At 45.5% G+C, this 17,500-nt stretch overlaps 1 protein-coding gene across 1 annotated transcript in view; it reads left to right on the top strand.

Annotated features, from left to right (window-relative positions):
• LOC129822492 (1,4-alpha-glucan-branching enzyme-like) overlaps positions 1-17,500 on the top strand; it is a 355,318-nt gene that overhangs the window by 85,085 nt on the left and 252,733 nt on the right. The window contains exon 4 of the mRNA XM_055880812.1: positions 2,548-2,673. Within this exon, the coding sequence (XP_055736787.1) occupies positions 2,548-2,673 (126 nt within the window). The remainder of the gene's footprint in view (positions 1-2,547; positions 2,674-17,500) is intronic.

The raw sequence follows: 17,500 nt of genomic DNA, 5'->3' as shown, positions 1-17,500 counted from the left end.
TCTGTGTTGTTGAACAGGCCTGACTCGGTCTCTGTGTTGTTGAACAGGCCTGACTGGGTCTCTGCGTTGTTGAACAGGCCTGACTCGGTCTCTGCGTTGTTGAACAGGCCTGACTCGGTCTCTGTGTTGTTGAACAGGCCTGACTCGGTCTCTGTGTTGTTGAACAGGCCTGACTCGGTCTCTGCGTTGTTGAACAGGCCTGACTGGGTCTCTGCGTTGTTGAACAGGCCTGACTGGGTCTCTGCGTTGTTGAACAGGCCTGACTGGGTCTCTGCGTTGTTGAACAGGCCTGACTGGGTCTCTGCGTTGTTGAACAGGCCTGACTGGGTCTCTGCGTTGTTGAACAGGCCTGACTGGGTCTCTGCGTTGTTGAACAGGCCTGACTGGGTCTCTGCGTTGTTGAACAGGCCTGACTCGGTCTCTGTGTTGTTGAACAGGCCTGACTCGGTCTCGATTTCGAGTTTGGGCATATAAAGTTTATATGTGAAACAGTTCTACAATGCATACTTTCCCTATCTCACTTCCTGGTTTAGCCTAAATCACATGCACTGCTCGCACTTTGAAATCCACAATGTAATCAGGGGTACGCTAGATCAGGGGTGTCAAACTCATTCCATGGAGGACCTCGTGTCTGCAGGTTTTTCCTTTCAATGAATACCTAGATAACCAGGTGAGGGGAGTTATTTCCTTAATTCATCAATCAGGTACAAAGGAGGAGCAAAAACCCCCGCAGACATTTGGCCCTCCGTGGAATGAGTTGGACACGTGTACTAGATCCCGCAGACACTCGGCCCTCCGTGGAATGAGTTGGACACGTGTACTAGACCCCGGAGACACTCGGCCCTCAGTGGAATGAGTTGGACACGTGTACTAGATCACGGAGACACTCGGCCCTCCGTGGAATGAGTTGGACACGTGTACTAGATCCCGGAGACACTCGGCCCTCCGTGGAATGAGTTGGACACTTATACTAGATCACGGAGACACTCGGCCCTCCGTGGAATGAGTTGGACACGTATACTAGATCACGGAGACACTCGGCCCTCCGTGGAATGAGTTGGACACGTGTACTAGACCCCGGAGACACTCGGCCCTCCGTGGAATGAGTTGGACACGTATACTAGATCCCGGAGACACTCGGCCCTCCGTGGAATGAGTTGGACACGTGTACTAGACCCCGGAGACACTCGGCCCTCAGTGGAATGAGTTGGACACGTATACTAGACCCCGGAGACACTCGGCCCTCCGTGGAATGAGTTGGACACGTATACTAGACCCCGGAGACACTCGGCCCTCCGTGGAATGAGTTGGACATGTATACTAGATCACGGAGACACTCGGCCCTCCGTGGAATGAGTTGGACACGTGTACTAGACCCCGGAGACACTCGCCCCTCCGTGGAATGAGTTGGACACGTATACTAGACCCCGGAGACACTCGGCCCTCCGTGGAATGAGTTGGACACGTGTACTAGATCACGGAGACACTCGGCCCTCCGTGGAATGAGTTGGACACGTGTACTAGATCCCGGAGACACTCGGCCCTCCGTGGAATGAGTTGGACACGTGTACTAGATCCCGGAGACACTCGGCCCTCCGTGGAATGAGTTGGACACGTGTACTAGACCCCGGAGACACTCGGCCCTCCGTGGAATGAGTTGGACACGTGTACTAGATCACGGAGACACTCGGCCCTCAGTGGAATGAGTTGGACACGTATACTAGACCCCAGAGACACTCGGCCCTCCGTGGAATGAGTTGGACACGTGTACTATACCCCGGAGACACTCGGCCCTCCGTGGAATGAGTTGGACACGTGTACTAGACCCCGGAGACACTCGGCCCTCCGTGGAATAAGTTGGACACGTATACTAGACCCCGGGGACACTCGGCCCTCCGTGGAATGAGTTGGACACGTGTACTAGATGCTGAGGTACTGAGAGATCAGCCAATGAAGTTCCAGCTGTAGTGTTTCCCCCACTCTGCCAACGGCTGCGTTCAAGTCCCTTTCTGAGACTCTGTGAAACCAGATGGTTCCAAAGAGAAGGAGCCGGCTGGTGAACAAGATTAGTTGTTGACTGGTCTGACCTAATTCTAACCCCAGTCATCAGTCTTATTTCCCAGGTGGTCTGTTTCTATATTCTGAATGCCCTACCTTTCTTCCTATGTTTTACCTTTGACCTCTTATTTTGATTACCCTCTCGTTGTGTCTTTGCTGTGACTTCCTCTTTAACCCCAGTCATCTGTCTTGTCTCCCCAGGTAATGGCCTAACATTGTCCATATGTTTTGAAAGCCTGTCCTCTTTGTCCTCACTTCACTGTCTCTAACCATTTTCTTTGGGATTTTCATCTTTACACTGTATACCTACAATACTGGTGCTTTGACTCCCAACTGGCACCCTATTCCCTATGTAGTGCCTATGGGCCCTGGTCAAAGGTAGTGCACTATAAATGGAATAGGGTACCAATTGGGAAGCAACCCCTGTGTCTTTGTTTGCGACTGCTGTAACCTCTTGTGTCACCTGTCACCTGTCTGGTGTCCCTGCAGGTTGTGGTCCACACTAAGAAAGGAGAGCGTCTGTACCGCATCTCACCTTGGGCCAAGTACGCCACCCAGGCCGAGAAACAAGTCCTCTATGACTGGGTCCACTGGGACCCTCCTCAACCTTATCTAGTAAGTACTGAATTCCTCCTCAACCTGACCTAGTAAGTACTGAATTCCTCCTCAACCTGACCTAGTAAGTACTGAATTCCTCCTCAACCTTATCTAGTAAGTACTGAATTCCTTATCTAGTAAGTACTGAATTCCTTATTTAGTAAGTACTGAATTCCTCCTCAACCTGACCTAGTAAGTACTGAATTCCTTATCTAGTAAGTACTGAATTCCTTATTTAGTAAGTACTGAATTCCTCCTCAACCTGACCTAGTAAGTTATACAGTCTACTATTACACTGGCCTCCATCACTTCACATATAGTAAATGATGAGTTCCGTATAAGATCTCTCATCAGTGATGAAGCCAAAAAACTCTCCCAGACAAACCTGCATCACATCTTCACTGTCATCCTAATCATTCATAATGCTTTTCAATGAGGAAACGCATTCACATGGCTATTCTAACCGCACTAGCTGGTGTTATTGAGTCTGTGTTCGATGCTCGGTGTGTCAGTGTGTAAGGGAGGGGGCTGCATTGTGTCTGTCCTCCCTCCAGCAGAAGAGCAGGCAGACCAAAACAATGAAAAGGCTGTGTCTGAAAGGGCATCCTGTGCACTATGGTCAAACGTTTGTCCCCTTTGTAGTGAAATGGGTGCTATTTAGGACACATCCAACGTGTTTTAATGACCCCTGTTATTTCCCTCTGTTTTAAATAGGCGACAGTGGTCTCTCTCTCAATTCAATTCAGAGATCTTTATTGGCATGGGGAGACGTGTGTGTATGTACTGCCATAGCCAGTGATATACACTGCTCAAAATAATAAAGGGAACACTTAACCTGTCTGGCTCTGGCGTTCCGCTAGCGGAACTCCTCCCACATTCCACTGAAAAGGCAGAGCGCGAAATTCAAAAGATATTTTTTAGAAATATTTAACTTTCACACATTAACAAGTCCAATACAGCAAATGAAAGATACACATCTTGTGAATCCAGTCAACATGTCCAATTTTTAGAATGTTTTACAGCGAAAACACCAAATATATTTATGTTAGCTCACCACCAAATACAAAAAAGGACAGACATTTTTCACAGCACAGGTAGCATGCACAAAGCCAACCTAACTAACCAAGAACCAACCAAACTAACCAAGAAACAACTTCATCAGATGACAGTCTTATAACATGTTATACAATAAATCTATGTTTTGTTCGAAAAATGTGCATATTTGAGGTATAAATCTTTTTTACATTGCAGCTACCATCACAGCTACCGTCAGAAATAGAACCGAAGCAGCCAGAGTAATTACAGACACCAACGTCAAATACTTAAATACTCATCATAAAACATTTCTGAAAAATCGATGGTGTACAGCAAATTAAAGACAAACATCTTGTGAATCCAGCCAATACTTCCGATTTTTTAAAGTGTTTTACAGCGAAAACACAATATAGCATTATATTAGCTTACTACAATAGCCTACCACACTACCGCATTCATTCATCAAGGCATGTTAGCGATAGCAAAAGGCACGTTAGAGATAGGGAATAAACCAGCAAAATATATTAATTTTCACTAACCTTCATAAACCTTCATCAGATGACAGTCCTATAACATCAGGTTATACATACACTTATGTTTTGTTCGAAAATGTGCATATTTAGAGCTGAAATCGGTGGTTATACATTGTGCTAACGTAGCTTCTTTTTCCCAGAATGTGCGGATATTTTTATGACACTCAACTATTCTGACCAAATAACTATTCATAAACATTACTAGAAAATACATGTTGTATAGGAAATTATAGATACACTAGTTCTTAATGCAATCGCCGTGTTAGAATTCTAAAAATAACTTCATTACGACATCCAGCTTAGTTATAGCGAGAGAGTACCCAAAATCTGGGCACAAACGACTAGTACAACATGTTCGACAGATATATGAAATAGCATCATAAAATGGGTCCTACTTTTGATGATCTTTCATCAGAATGTTGTACAAGGGGTCCTTTGTCCAGAACAATCGTTGTTTGGATTTAGAATGTCCTCTTCTCCAGTAAATTAGCACGGAAAGCTAGCAAAGTGGCGATAAGCTCTCCTTCCTGAACAAAGGCACAAAACGCAACACGCCTAACGTCCCGAATAAATTTCAATAATCTAATAAAACTATATTGAAAAAACATACTTTACGATGATATTGTCACATGTATCAAATAAAATCAAAGCTGGAGATATTAGTCGTCCATAACGACAGCTTATCAGAAGGCAAATCCAGTTCCCTTCACACACTCTCCAGAAAACAGGAAACTGGTGACACGTCATGCCGAGAGCTATTATTCGACCCCAGATCAAGTTATTCACTCCATTTCTTCTCTCACTGCCTGTCGACATCTAGTGGAAGACGTATGAAGTGCATGTATTCTAATATATATCAAGGACATTAATAGGCAGGCCCTAGAACAGTGCATCGATTTCAGATTTTCCACTTCCTGTCAGGAAGTTTGCTGCAAAATGAGTTCTGTTTTACTCACAGATATAATTCAAACGGTTTTAGAAACTAGAGAGTGTTTTCTATCCAATAGTAATAATAATATGCATATTGTACGAGCAAGAATTGAGTACGAGGCCGTTTAATTTGGGCACGATTTCCCCCCAAAGTGAAAACAGCGCCCTCTGTCCTCAACAGGTTAAACAACACAATGTAACTCGAAGTCAATCACACTTCTGTGAAATCAAACTGTCCACTTAGGAAGCAACACTGATTGACAATACATTTCACATGCTGTTGTGCAAATGGAATAGGCAAAAGGTGGAAATTATAGGCAATTAGCAAGACACCCCCAATAAAGGAGTGGTTCTGCAGGTGGTGACCACAGACCACTTCTCAGTTCCTATGCTTCCTGGCTGATGTTTTGGTCACTTTTGAATGCTTGCGGTTCTTTCACTCTAGTGGTAGCATGAGACGGAGTCTACAACCCACACCTCATAGTTTCCACCTCATTTTGTGGGCAGTGTTGCACGTAGCCTGTCTTCTCTTGAGAGCCATGTCTGCCTACGGCGGCCTTTCTAAATAGTAAGGTTATGCTCATTCAGTCTGTACGTAGTCAAAGCTTTCCTTAAGTTTGGGTCAGTCACAGTGGTCAGGTATTCTGCCACTGTGTACTCTCTGTTTAGGGCCAAATAGCATTCCAGTTTGCTCTGTTTTTTTGGTTAATTCTTTCCAATGTGTCAAGTAATTATTTTATTTTTTCTCATGATTTGGTTGGGTTTAATTGTGTTACTGTTGCTGTGCTGGTGCTCTGTGGGGTCTGTTTGTGTTTGTGAACAGAGCCCCAAGACCAGCTTGCTTAGGGTACTCTTGTCCAGGTTCATCTCTCTTCAGGTGATGGCTTTGTTGTGGAAAGTTTGGGAATCGCTTCCTTTTAGGTGGTTGTAGAATTTAGCTTCTCTTTTCTGGATTTTAATCATTAGCGGGTATCGGCCTAATTCTGGTCTACGTGGGATGTCGAATTTTATCTTCCTTTTGGTGACGTGGAAAGCTCTTCTTGCTTTGTCTCTCAGATTGTTCAAGGCTTTTTTGATGTTAAGGCCAAGGAAGGTATAGTTTTTTGTGTGCTCTAGGGCAACTAGGTAGGGCTGTAGGCCCTCCTTGGTTGGTGACAGAAGCACCAGATCAGCAGCAAACAGGAGACATTTTACTTCAGATTCTAGTAGGGTGAGGCTGGGTGCTGTTGACTGTTCTAGTGCCCTTGCCAATTCATGATATATATGTTGAAGAGGGTGGCGCTCAAGCTTCATCCCTGTCTCACCCCACGGCCCTGTGGAAAGAAATGTTCTGTGTTTTGCTTATTTTTCACTTGTTTGTGTACATTGATTTTACGTCGAATGTTTTTCCCCCAACACCACTTTCCATCAATGTGTATAGCAGTCTCTCATGCCAAATTGAGTCAAAGCTTTTTTGAAATCAACAAAGCATGAGAAGACTTTGCCTTTGTTTTTTTATTATTTTTTATTAGGGTGTGCAGGTTGAATACGTGGTCTGTCGCATGGTAATTTGGTAAAAAGCCAATTTGACATACTGTATGCTCAGGAAATAGTTTTCACTGAGGAAACGTACAAGTCTGTTTTTAATGATAATGCAGAGGATTTTCCCAAGGTTGCTGTTAACTCATATCACACGTAGTTATTGGGGTCAAATTTGTCTCCACTTTGTGGATTGGGGTGATCAGTCCTTGGTTCCAAATATTGGGGAGGATGCCAGAGCTGAAGTATTGCCAATTGGAATTCTGGTTTATGTATTTTATCATTTAATTGAGGATACCATCAACACCACAGGCCTTTTTGGGTTGGACGTTTTGTATTTTGTCCTGTAGTTCATTCAATGTAATTTGAGTATCCAGTGGGTTCTGGTAGTCTTTAATAGCTATCTAAGATTTGTAATGAATCATGTATATGATCAATCATCACGTTTGCAGACGACAGCAGTGGTAGGCCTTATATACAACAACGGCGAGACAGCTTACAGGGAGGAGGTGAGGGTCCTGGCGGAGTCGATTGTGTACTTCAGGAGACAGCAGAGGGAGCACGCCCCCTATCCACATCGACGGGACCACAGTGGAGAACGTGAAAAGCTTCAAGTTCCTCGGTGTACACATCACTGACAACCTGAAATCGTCCACCCACACAGACAGTGTTGTGAAGAAGGCGCAAGAGCACCTCGTCAACCTCAGGAGGCTGAAGAAATTTGGCTTGGCACCTAAGACCCTCACAAACGTTTACAGATGTACCATTGAGAGCATCCTGTTGGGCTGTATCACCGTCTGGTACAGCAACTGCACCGTCCACAACCGCAGGGTTCTCCAGAGGGTGGTGCGATCTGCCCACCGCATCACCGGGGGACACTGTCTGCCCTCCAGGACAGCATCCAGTGTCACAGGGAGGCCAAAAAGATCATCGAGGACCTCAGTCAGCCGAGCCATGGCCTGTTCACCCCGCTTCCATCCAGAAGGTGAGGACGGCACAGGTATGTCAAAGCGGGTTCCGAGACGCTGACAGGCCATCAGACTGTTAAATAGTCACCACTAGCCACCCAGTAACCTGTTCTGAACTTTAGTCAATGTCACTAGCCGGCTACCACCCGGTTACTCAACCCTGCACCTGAGAGGCTGCTGCCCTATGTACATAGACATGGAACACAGGTCACTTTAATAATGTTTACATACTGTTTTACGCATTTCATATGTATCTACTGTATTCTAGTCAAGGCCATCCTGTTCAAGTGTGTGTGTGTGTGTGTGTGTGTCCTGTCCTGTCCTGTCCTGTCCTACATATTCTATCAACATACTATCCATAATGTCTATACGTCCAATGATGTATTTGTTTTTGTACACTACGTTACCAAACTTATGTGGACACCTGCTCGTTGAACATCTCATTCCAGAATCATGGGCTTTTAATATGGAGTTGGTCCCCCCCTTGTTGCTGTAACAACCTCCACTTTTCTGGGAAGGCTTTCCACTAGATGTTGGAACTTTTTCTGCGGGGACTTGCTTCCATTCAACCACAAGCATTAGTGAGGTTGGGCACTGATGTTGGGCGATTAGGCATGGCTTGCAGTCGGTGTTCCAATTCATCGCGAAGTTGTTCAATGGGGTTGAGGTCAGGGCTCTGTGCAGGCCAGTCAAGTTCTTCCACACCGATCTCGCAAAACCATTTCTGTATGGACCTTGCTTTGTGCACGAGGGCATTGTCATGCTGAAACAGGAAAGTTGGAAGCATAGAACCGTCTAGAATGTCATTGTATGCTGTAGCATTAAGATTTCCTTTCACTGGAATTAAGGGGCCTAGCTTTAACCATGAAATACAGTCCCAGACCATTATTCCTTCTCCATCAAACTTCACAGTTGGCACTATGCATTGGGGCTGGTTGCGTTCTTCGGCCAGATAGTGAAGCGTGATTCATCACTTCAGACAACGCGTTTCCGGTACTTCATAGTTTAATGTCGGCGAGCTTTACACCACTCCAGCCGACGTTTGACATTGCACATGGTGATCTTAGGCTTGTGTGCGGCTGCTCAGCGACGGAAACTCATTTCATGAAGTTCCCGACGAACAGTTATTGTGCTGACGTTGCTTCCAGAGGCAGTTTGGAACTGAATTTTACAACCGAGGACAGACGATTTTTACTTTTTTGCTTCAGCACTCAGCGGTCATGTTCTGTGAGCTTGTGTGGCCTACCACTTCGCCACTGAGCCGTTGTTGCTCCTAGACATTTCCACTTCACAATAACAGCACTTATAGTTGATCAGGGCAGATGTAGCAGGGCAGAAAGTTGACAAACTGACTTGTTGGGAAGGTGGAATCTTATGACGGTGCCACGTTGAAAGTCAATGAGATTTTGAGTAAGGCTTGTCTTGAGATTGCATTTTATACAGAAACGTCTGAAATAGTTGAATGCACTAATTTTGAAAGGGTGTGTGCACGTACTTTTGTATATGTTGCATTCGGAAATGCACACGATACCCTATAATGAAAACAGGTTTTTAGAAATGTTTGCAAATGTAAAAAAATTACGGAAATATAATATTTCCATAAATATTCAGACCCTTTGCTATGAGCCTTGAAATTGAGCTAAGGTGCATCCTGTTTCTATCAATCATCCTGGATGTTTCTACAACTTGATTGGAGTCCACCTGTGGTAAATTCAATTGATTGGACATGATTTGGAAAGGCACACACCTGTCTATATAAGGTCCCACAGTTGACAGTGCATTTCAGAGCAAAAACCAAGCCATGAGGTCGAAGAAATTGTCCGTAGAACTCAGAGACAGGATTGTTTTCAAGACACAGTTCTGGGTAAGGGTCCCAACACATGTCTGCAGCATTGACTGTCCCCAGGAACACAGTGGCCTCCATCATTCTTAAATGGAAGAAGTTTGAAACCACCAAGACCACCACCTAGAGCTGGCCGTTTGGCCAGACTGAGAAATCGGGGGAAGGGTCTTGGTTAGGAAGGTGACCAAGAACCTGATGGTCACTCTGACAGAGCTCTAGAGTTCCTCTGTTGAGATGGGAGAACCTTCCAGAAGGACAACCATCTTTGCAGCACTCCACCAATCAGGCCTTTATGGTAGAATTGTCAGACTGAAGCCACTCCTCAGTAAAAGGCACATGACAGGCTGCTTGGAGTTTGCCAAAAGCACCTAAATCCTAAGCGTCACGTCTGGAGGAAACGTGACACCATTCCTACGATGAATCATGGTGGTGGCAGCATTATGCTGTGGGTAGGTTTTTCAGTGGAAGGGACTGGGAGACTAGTCAGGATTGAGGGAGAGATGAACAGAGCAAAGTACAGAGAGATCCTTAATGAAAAGATCTGCAAGATAGAACAGCTGCCTCCGGTAAGACAAGGGGTGGCGGTCTGTCTATTTGTCTGTCTATTTGTCAATAACAGCTGGTGCACAAAATCTAATATTAAGGCCTTAAGGTTTTGCTCGCCTGAGGTCGAGTATCTCATGATAAGCTGTAGACCAAACTATTTACCAAGAGAGTTTTCATCTATATTTTTCATAGCTGTCTATTTACCACCACAAACAACTACTGCCACCAAGACCACACTCAACCAGCTGTATACGGCCATAAGAAAACAAGAAAATGCTCATCCAGAAGCGGCGCTCCTAGTGGCCGGGGACTTTAATGCAGGGAAACTTAAATACGTTTTACCTCATTTCTACCAGCATGTCCCATGTGCAACCAGAGGGAAAAAAACTCTAGACCGCCTTTACTCCACAAACAGAGATCTGTACAAAGCTCTCCCTCGTCGTTCATTTGGCAAATCTGACCATTGATTATATTCTCCTGATTCCTGCTAACAAGCAAAAACTAAGCTGGAAGTACCAGTGACTGTTTTGTTTGCACAGACTGGAATATTTTGGGGGGGTTCATCTGATGACATTGAGGAGTATACCACATCAGTCACCGATTTTAATCAATTAGTGCATTGACGACGTCATCCCCACAGTGACCATGCATAGAAGCCATGGATTACAGGCAATGTCTGCACTGAGCTAAAGGGTATAGCTGACACTTTCAAGAAGCGGAATTCTAACCCTGGCGCTTATAAGTAATCCCACTATGCCCTCCGACGAACCATCAAACAGGCAAAGCATCAATACAGGACTAAGATCTACTCCTACTACACCGGCTCCGATGCTCGTCGGATGTGGCAAGGCTGGCAAACTATTACGGACTACGAAGTGAAGCCCAGCCGCGAGGTTCCCAGTGACACAAGCCTACCAGACGAGCAAAATTATTATTATTATTTTTTTTACACCTTTTTACTCCCCAATTTCGTGGTATCCAATTGGTAGTAGTTAGTCTTGTCTCATCGCTGCAACTCCCGTACGGACTCGGGAGAGGCGAAGGTCAAGAGCCATGCGTCCTCTGAAACAACACCCAACCAAGCCGCACTGCTTCTTGACACAATGCACATCCAACCCGGAAGCCAGCCACACCAATGTGTCGGAGGAAACACCGTACACCTGGCGACCTGGTCAGCGTGCACTGCACCCGGCCCGCCACAGGAGTCGCTAGTGCGCGATGAGACAAGGATATCCCTGCCGGCCAAACCCTCCCTAACCCGGATGACTCTGGGCCAATTGTGCGCCGCCCCATGGGCCTCCCGGTCGCGGCCGGCTGCGACAGAGCCTGGGCTCGAACCCAGAATCTCTGGTGGCACAGCTAGCGCTGCGATGCACGCGAGTCATCAGGCGAGTCATCAGGTTCTACCCCCAAGCCATAAAACTGCTGAACAGCAAATGAAATGGCTACCCGGACTACTACATTGTTTGTTTTCGCTGTTTATTATCTACGCATAGTCATATTACCCCTACCTACATGTATAGTACCAGCCAAAAGTTTGGACACACCTACTCATGCCAGGGTTTTTCTTTATTTTGACTATTTTATACATTGTAGAATAATAGTGAAGACATCAAAACTATGAAAAAACACATATGTAATCATATAGTAACCAAAAAAGTGTTTAACAAATCAAAATATGTTTTATATTTGAGATTCTTCAAAGTAGCCACCCTTTGCCTTGATGACAGCTTTGCAAACTTTTGACATTCTCTCAACCAGCTTCATGAGGTAGTCACCTGGAATGGGGGTACCCCCTGAGTCTCTTCCCTGTTTCACACCTGGTAGTTTGGTGGCTGGGACTATCAGCTCTCTGTAACCTAGAAGGCAACCATTGGGTCCGTCTCCTCTATACCGTGTTTCTTGTAGAATTACATAGTCTGTATTTCCAATTTCTTTGAAGTCTGAGTTCCTGCTCTTTAGCCAAAGGCAGGTGACATCAGACCTTGTATATTCCAGGATGCGTGTTTTTCATGTGGTTTAGACCCGGACCATTTACCGTAGGCGTGAGCAGAGCATGTTGAGCATCTGATACATTACTTTTAGGTTGCATGATGGCGTTTGGATGGGTGTATTAGTGGGGTTTGGGCCTGTTGCTCTGCTCACGGCCTGGGCATATGTGTGGCTGTCATGTTGAGGTCCTTGCTACAGTGATTGGGGACATGAGGGAGCAGAAGGGGCATAGGTCTGATCTGGGGGAGCTTATATAGGGTGTGGTCAGGGTTTCTCGACTGGTTGTGGTGAGGATTTGGCTGGCGTTGCTGTGTTCAATCAATTAATCAAATGTATTTATAAAGCCCTTCTTACATCAGCTGATGTCACAAAGGGCTGTACAGAAAACCAGCCTAAAACCCCAAACAGCAAGCAATGTAGGTATAGAAGCACGATGGTTAGGAAAAAGTCCCTAGAATGTCCGGAACCTAGGAAGAAACCTAGAGAGGAACCAGGCTATGAGGTGTGGCCAGTCCTCTTCTGGCTGTGCCTAGTCCTCTTCTGGCTGTGCCGGGTGGAGATTATAACAGAACATGGCGAAGATGTTCAAATGTTCATAGATGCCCAGCATGGTGAGATGATAATAATCACAATGGTTGTAGAGGGTGCAACAGGTCAGCACCTTAGGAGTAAATATCAGTTGGCTTTTCATAGCCGATCATTCAGATGATCTCTATCGCACCTGCTGTCTCTAGAGAGTTGAAAACAGCAGGTCTGGGGCAGCTAGCACTTCCGGTGAACAGGTCAGGGTTCCATAGCCGCAGGCAGACCAGTTGAAATTGGAGCAGCAGCACGACCAGGTGGACTGGGGACAGCAAGTAGTCATCAGGCCCCGTAGTCCTGATGCATGGTCCTAGGGTGGGGGGGGGGGGGGGGGGGGGGGGGGGGGGGGGGGGGGGGGGGGGGGGGGGGGGGCAACCCGGACAGGAAGATCACGTCAGTGACTCAACCTACTCAAGTGACACACCCCTCCTAGGGACGGCATGGAAGAGCACCAGTAAGAAGTGACTCAGCCCCTGTAATAGGGTTTGAGGCAGATAATCCCAGTGGAGAGAGGGGAACCGGCCAGGCAGAGACAGCAAGGGCGGTCCGTTGCTCCAGTGCTTTTCCGTTCACCTTCACACTCCTGGGCCAGACTACACTCAATCATAGGACCTACTGAAGAGTCTTTAGTAAAGACTTTAAGGTCGAGACCGAGTCTGCGTCTCTCACATGGAAAGGCAGACCATTCCATAAAAATGGAGCTCTATAGGTGAAAGCCCTGCCTCCAGCTTTTTGCTTAGAAATTCTAGGGACAGTAAGGAGGCCTGCGTCTTGTGACCGTAGTGTACGTGTAGGTATGTACGGCAGGACCAAATTAGAAAGATAGGTAGGAGCAAGCCCATGTAATGCTTTGTAGGTTAGCAGTAAAACCTTGAAATCAGCCCTAGCCTTAACAGGAAGCCAGTGTAGAGAGGCTAGCACTGGCGTAATATGATCACATTTTGGGTTTCTAGTCAAGATTCTAGCAGGCGTGTTTAGCACTAACTGCAGTTTATTTAGTGCTTTATCCGGCAGAAAGTAGAGCATTGCAGTAGTCTAACCTAGAAGTGATGGATTAATTTTTATGCATCATTTTTGGACAGAAAGTCAGATGTTATGTAGATGGGGGAAAAAAGAACAGTCTTGATGTGTTTGTCAAAAGAGAGAACAGGGTCCAGAGTACCACTGAGGTCCTTCAGTTTTATTTGAGATAACTGTACAACCATCAAGATTAATTTTCAGATTCAACAGAAGATTTATTTGTTTCTTGGGACCTAGAACTAACATTTCTGAGTTTAAAAGTAGGACATAAGCCGCCATCCACTTCCTTATGTCTGAAACACAGGCTTCCAGGGAGGGCCATTTTGGGGCTTCACTATGTTTCATCGAAATGTGTTGTCTGCATAGCAGTGAAAGGTAATATTATGTTTCCGAATGACATCACCAAGAGGTAAAATATATAGTAAAATCTATAGTGGTCCTAAAACGGAGCCTTGAGGAACACCGAAATGTACTGTTGATTTATCAGAGGACAAGCGATCTACAGAGACAAATTGATATCTTTCCCGACAGATAAGATCTAAACCAGGCCAGAACTTGTCCCTTGTAGACCAATTTGGGTTTCCAATCTCTCCAAAAGAATGTGGTGATCAATGGTATCAAAAAGCAGCACTAAGGTCGAGGAGCACGAGGACAGATACAGCGCCTCGGTCTGACGCCATTAAAAGGTAATTTACCACCTTCACAAGTGCAGTCCCAGAGCTATGACAGGTTCTAAAATCAGACTGGTGCGTTTCATATATACATTATTTGTCTTCAGGAATGCGGTGAGTTGTTGTGCAACAGCTTTTTCTAAAAATGTTGAGAGGAATGGGAGATTCAATATAGGCCGATAGTTTAAAAAAAATAAACATTCTGGGTCAAGGTTTGGCTTTTTCAAGAGGATTTATTACTGCCACTTTTAGTGAGTTTGGTACACATCTGGTGGATAGAGAGCCGTTTATTATGTTCAACATAGGAGGGCCGGAAGGAAGTAGCTCTTTCAGTAGTTTAGTTTGAACAGGGTCCAGTATGCAGCTTAAAGGTTTAGAGGCCATGACTTTTTTCATCAAGGTGTCAAGAGATATAGGATTAAAATACTTGAGTGTCTCCCTTGAGCCTAGGTCCTGGCAGTGTTGTGCAGACTCAGGACAACTGAGCTTTGGAGAAATACGCAGATTTAAAGAAGAGTCCGTAATTTGCTTTCTAATGATCATAATCTTTTCGTCAAAGAAGTTCATGAATTTATCGCTGCTGAAGTGAAAGCCATCCTCTCTTAGGGAATTCTGCTTTTTAGTTAGCTTTGCGACAGTATCAAAACTACATTTTGGACTGTTCTTATTTTACTCAATTTGTAGCGGCAGCCTTCCTCCTCTTCGTCTGAAGAGGTGTAGCAGGGATCGGACCAAGACGCACCGTAGTTCGTGTTTAACATGTTTAATAAAAGACGATAAACGTGAACACTACACAAAATACAAAATAACAAATGTGGCAAAACCGAAACAGTGCTATCTGGTGCAGAGAACACAAAGACAGAAACAACCACCCACAAACCCCAAACACAAAACAAGCTACCTAAATATGGTTCCCAATCAGAGACAATGACTAACACCTGCCTCTGATTGAGAACCATATCAGGTCATACATAGAAACGGACAAACTAGACACACAACATAGAATGCCCACCCAGCTCACGTCCTGACCAACACTAAAACAAAGGAAACACAAAAGAACTATGGTCAGAACGTGACACAATTAAATTGTAAAATTAGGATGATCGACCAGCATTGAGGGCTCTTCGATACTGTCTTTGCAAGCTAGTCGGAAGACTTCCAGTTTTTGGTGTAGCGCCATTTCCGTTCCAATTATCTGGAAGCTTGCCTGTGTACCAGGGAACTAGTTTCTTATGACAAATGTTTTTTGTTTTTAGGGGTGCGACTGCATCTAGGGTATTACGCAAGGTTAAATTGAGTTCCTCAGTTAGGTGTTTAACTGATTTTTGTACTCTGGGTAGGTGGAGGGAGTCTGAATCTAGGAATCTGTCCGAGAATTTATAAGCACGGCTTCTGATGCTCCTTGGTTGGCGTCTGAGCAGAATATTTGTTGAGATTACAAACGTAATAAAATGGTGGTCCGATTAGTCCAGGATTATGAGAAAAAACATTAAGATCCACAACATTTATTCCACGGGACAAAACTAGGTCCTGAGTATGACTGTGGCAGTGAGTAGGTCCGGAGACATGTTGGACAAAACCCACTGAGTTGATGATGGCTCCGAAAGCCTTTTTGGAGTGGGTCTGTGGTCTTTTCCATGTGAATATTAAAGCCACCAAAAATTACAATATTATCTGCCATGATTACAAGGTCCGATAGGAATTCAGGGAACTCAGTGAGGAACGCCCAGGAGAGATAGATTTCATGACTAGAAGCTAAAAAGACGAACGCAGTATTTTTTGTGTTTTTTTTTGTAAATTTAATTTTGTTATCATAAATGTTAGCAACTGCACGGGGGATATGGTCGCTAGTGTAAGCAGGAGGAGAGGCCTCATTTAACACAGTAAATTCATCAGGCTTAAGCCATGTTTCAGTCAGGCCAATCACATCAAGATTATGATCAGTGATTAGTTCATTGACTATAACTGCCTTGGAAGTGAGGGATCTAACATTAAGTAGCCCTATTTTGAGATGTGAGATCACAATCTCTTTCAATAATGACAGAAATGGAGGAGGTCTTTATTCCAGTGAGATTGCTCAGGCGAACACCGCCATGTTTAGTTTTGCCCAACCAGATCGAGCCACAGACACGGTCTCAATGGGGATAGCTGAGCTGACCACACTGACTGTGCTAGTGGCAGACTCCACTAAGCTGGCAGGTTGGCTAACAACCTGCTGCCTGGCCTGCACCCTATTTCATTGTGGAGCTAGAGGAGTTAGAGCCCTGTCTATGTTGGTAGATAAGATGAGAGCACCCCTCCAGCTAGGATGGATTCCGTCACTCCTCAGCAGGTCAGGCTTGGTCCTGTTTGTGGGTGAGTCCCAGAAAGAGGGCCAATTATTTACAAATTCTATCTTATGGGAGGGGCAGAAAACAGTTTTCAACCAGCGATTGAGTTGTGAGACTCTCGTCTTTCAGATTAGCCTTAACGTCGGTAGCCCTGCCCCCTGGAAACAGTGTATGATCGCTGCATGATTAGTTTTAAGTTTAATACTGCGGGTAATGGAGTCGCCGATGACTAGGGTTTTCAGTTTGTCAGAGCTAATGGTGGGAGGCTTCGGCGCCTCAGACCCCTTAACGGGAGGAGAGACCAGAGAAGGCTCGGCCTCAGACTCCGTAACGGGTGGAGGAGAGACCAGAGAAGGCTCGGCCTCAGACTCCGTAACGGGTGGAGGAGAGACCAGAGAAGGCTCGGCCTCAGACTCCGTAACGGGTGGAGGAGAGACCAGAGAAGGCTCGGCCTCAGACTCCGTAACGGGTGGAGTAGAGACCAGAGAAGGCTCGGCCTCTGACTCCGACTCGTTGCTTAATGGGGAGAACCGGTTGAAAGTTTCTGTCGGCTGAATGAACGACACCGGTTGAGCATTCCTACAGCATTTCCTTCCAGAAGCCATGAGAAAGTTGTCTGGCTGCAGGGACTGTGCGAGGGGATTTATACTAACGTTACTATCTGTACTTACTGGTGGTACAGACGCTGTTTCATCCTTTCCTACACTGAAATTACCCTTGCCTAATGATTGTGTCTGAAGCTGGGCTTGCTGCACAGCTTTCCCCCCCTTAAGGCAATCGTTGTCCTATATATTATGGGTACAGCGACTGCTATTAGATGGCATAGTGTTAATGTTACTACTTAGCTTCAGCCGTCGGAGGTCCTGTAGAACCATGT

This window comes from Salvelinus fontinalis, chromosome 24 (genome assembly GCF_029448725.1).
Source record: "Salvelinus fontinalis isolate EN_2023a chromosome 24, ASM2944872v1, whole genome shotgun sequence".
Taxonomy (NCBI): Eukaryota; Metazoa; Chordata; class Actinopteri; order Salmoniformes; family Salmonidae; genus Salvelinus; species Salvelinus fontinalis.
The sequence above is the reverse complement of the archived record's forward strand: the minus strand, read 5'-3'. Positions and strand labels throughout refer to the sequence as shown.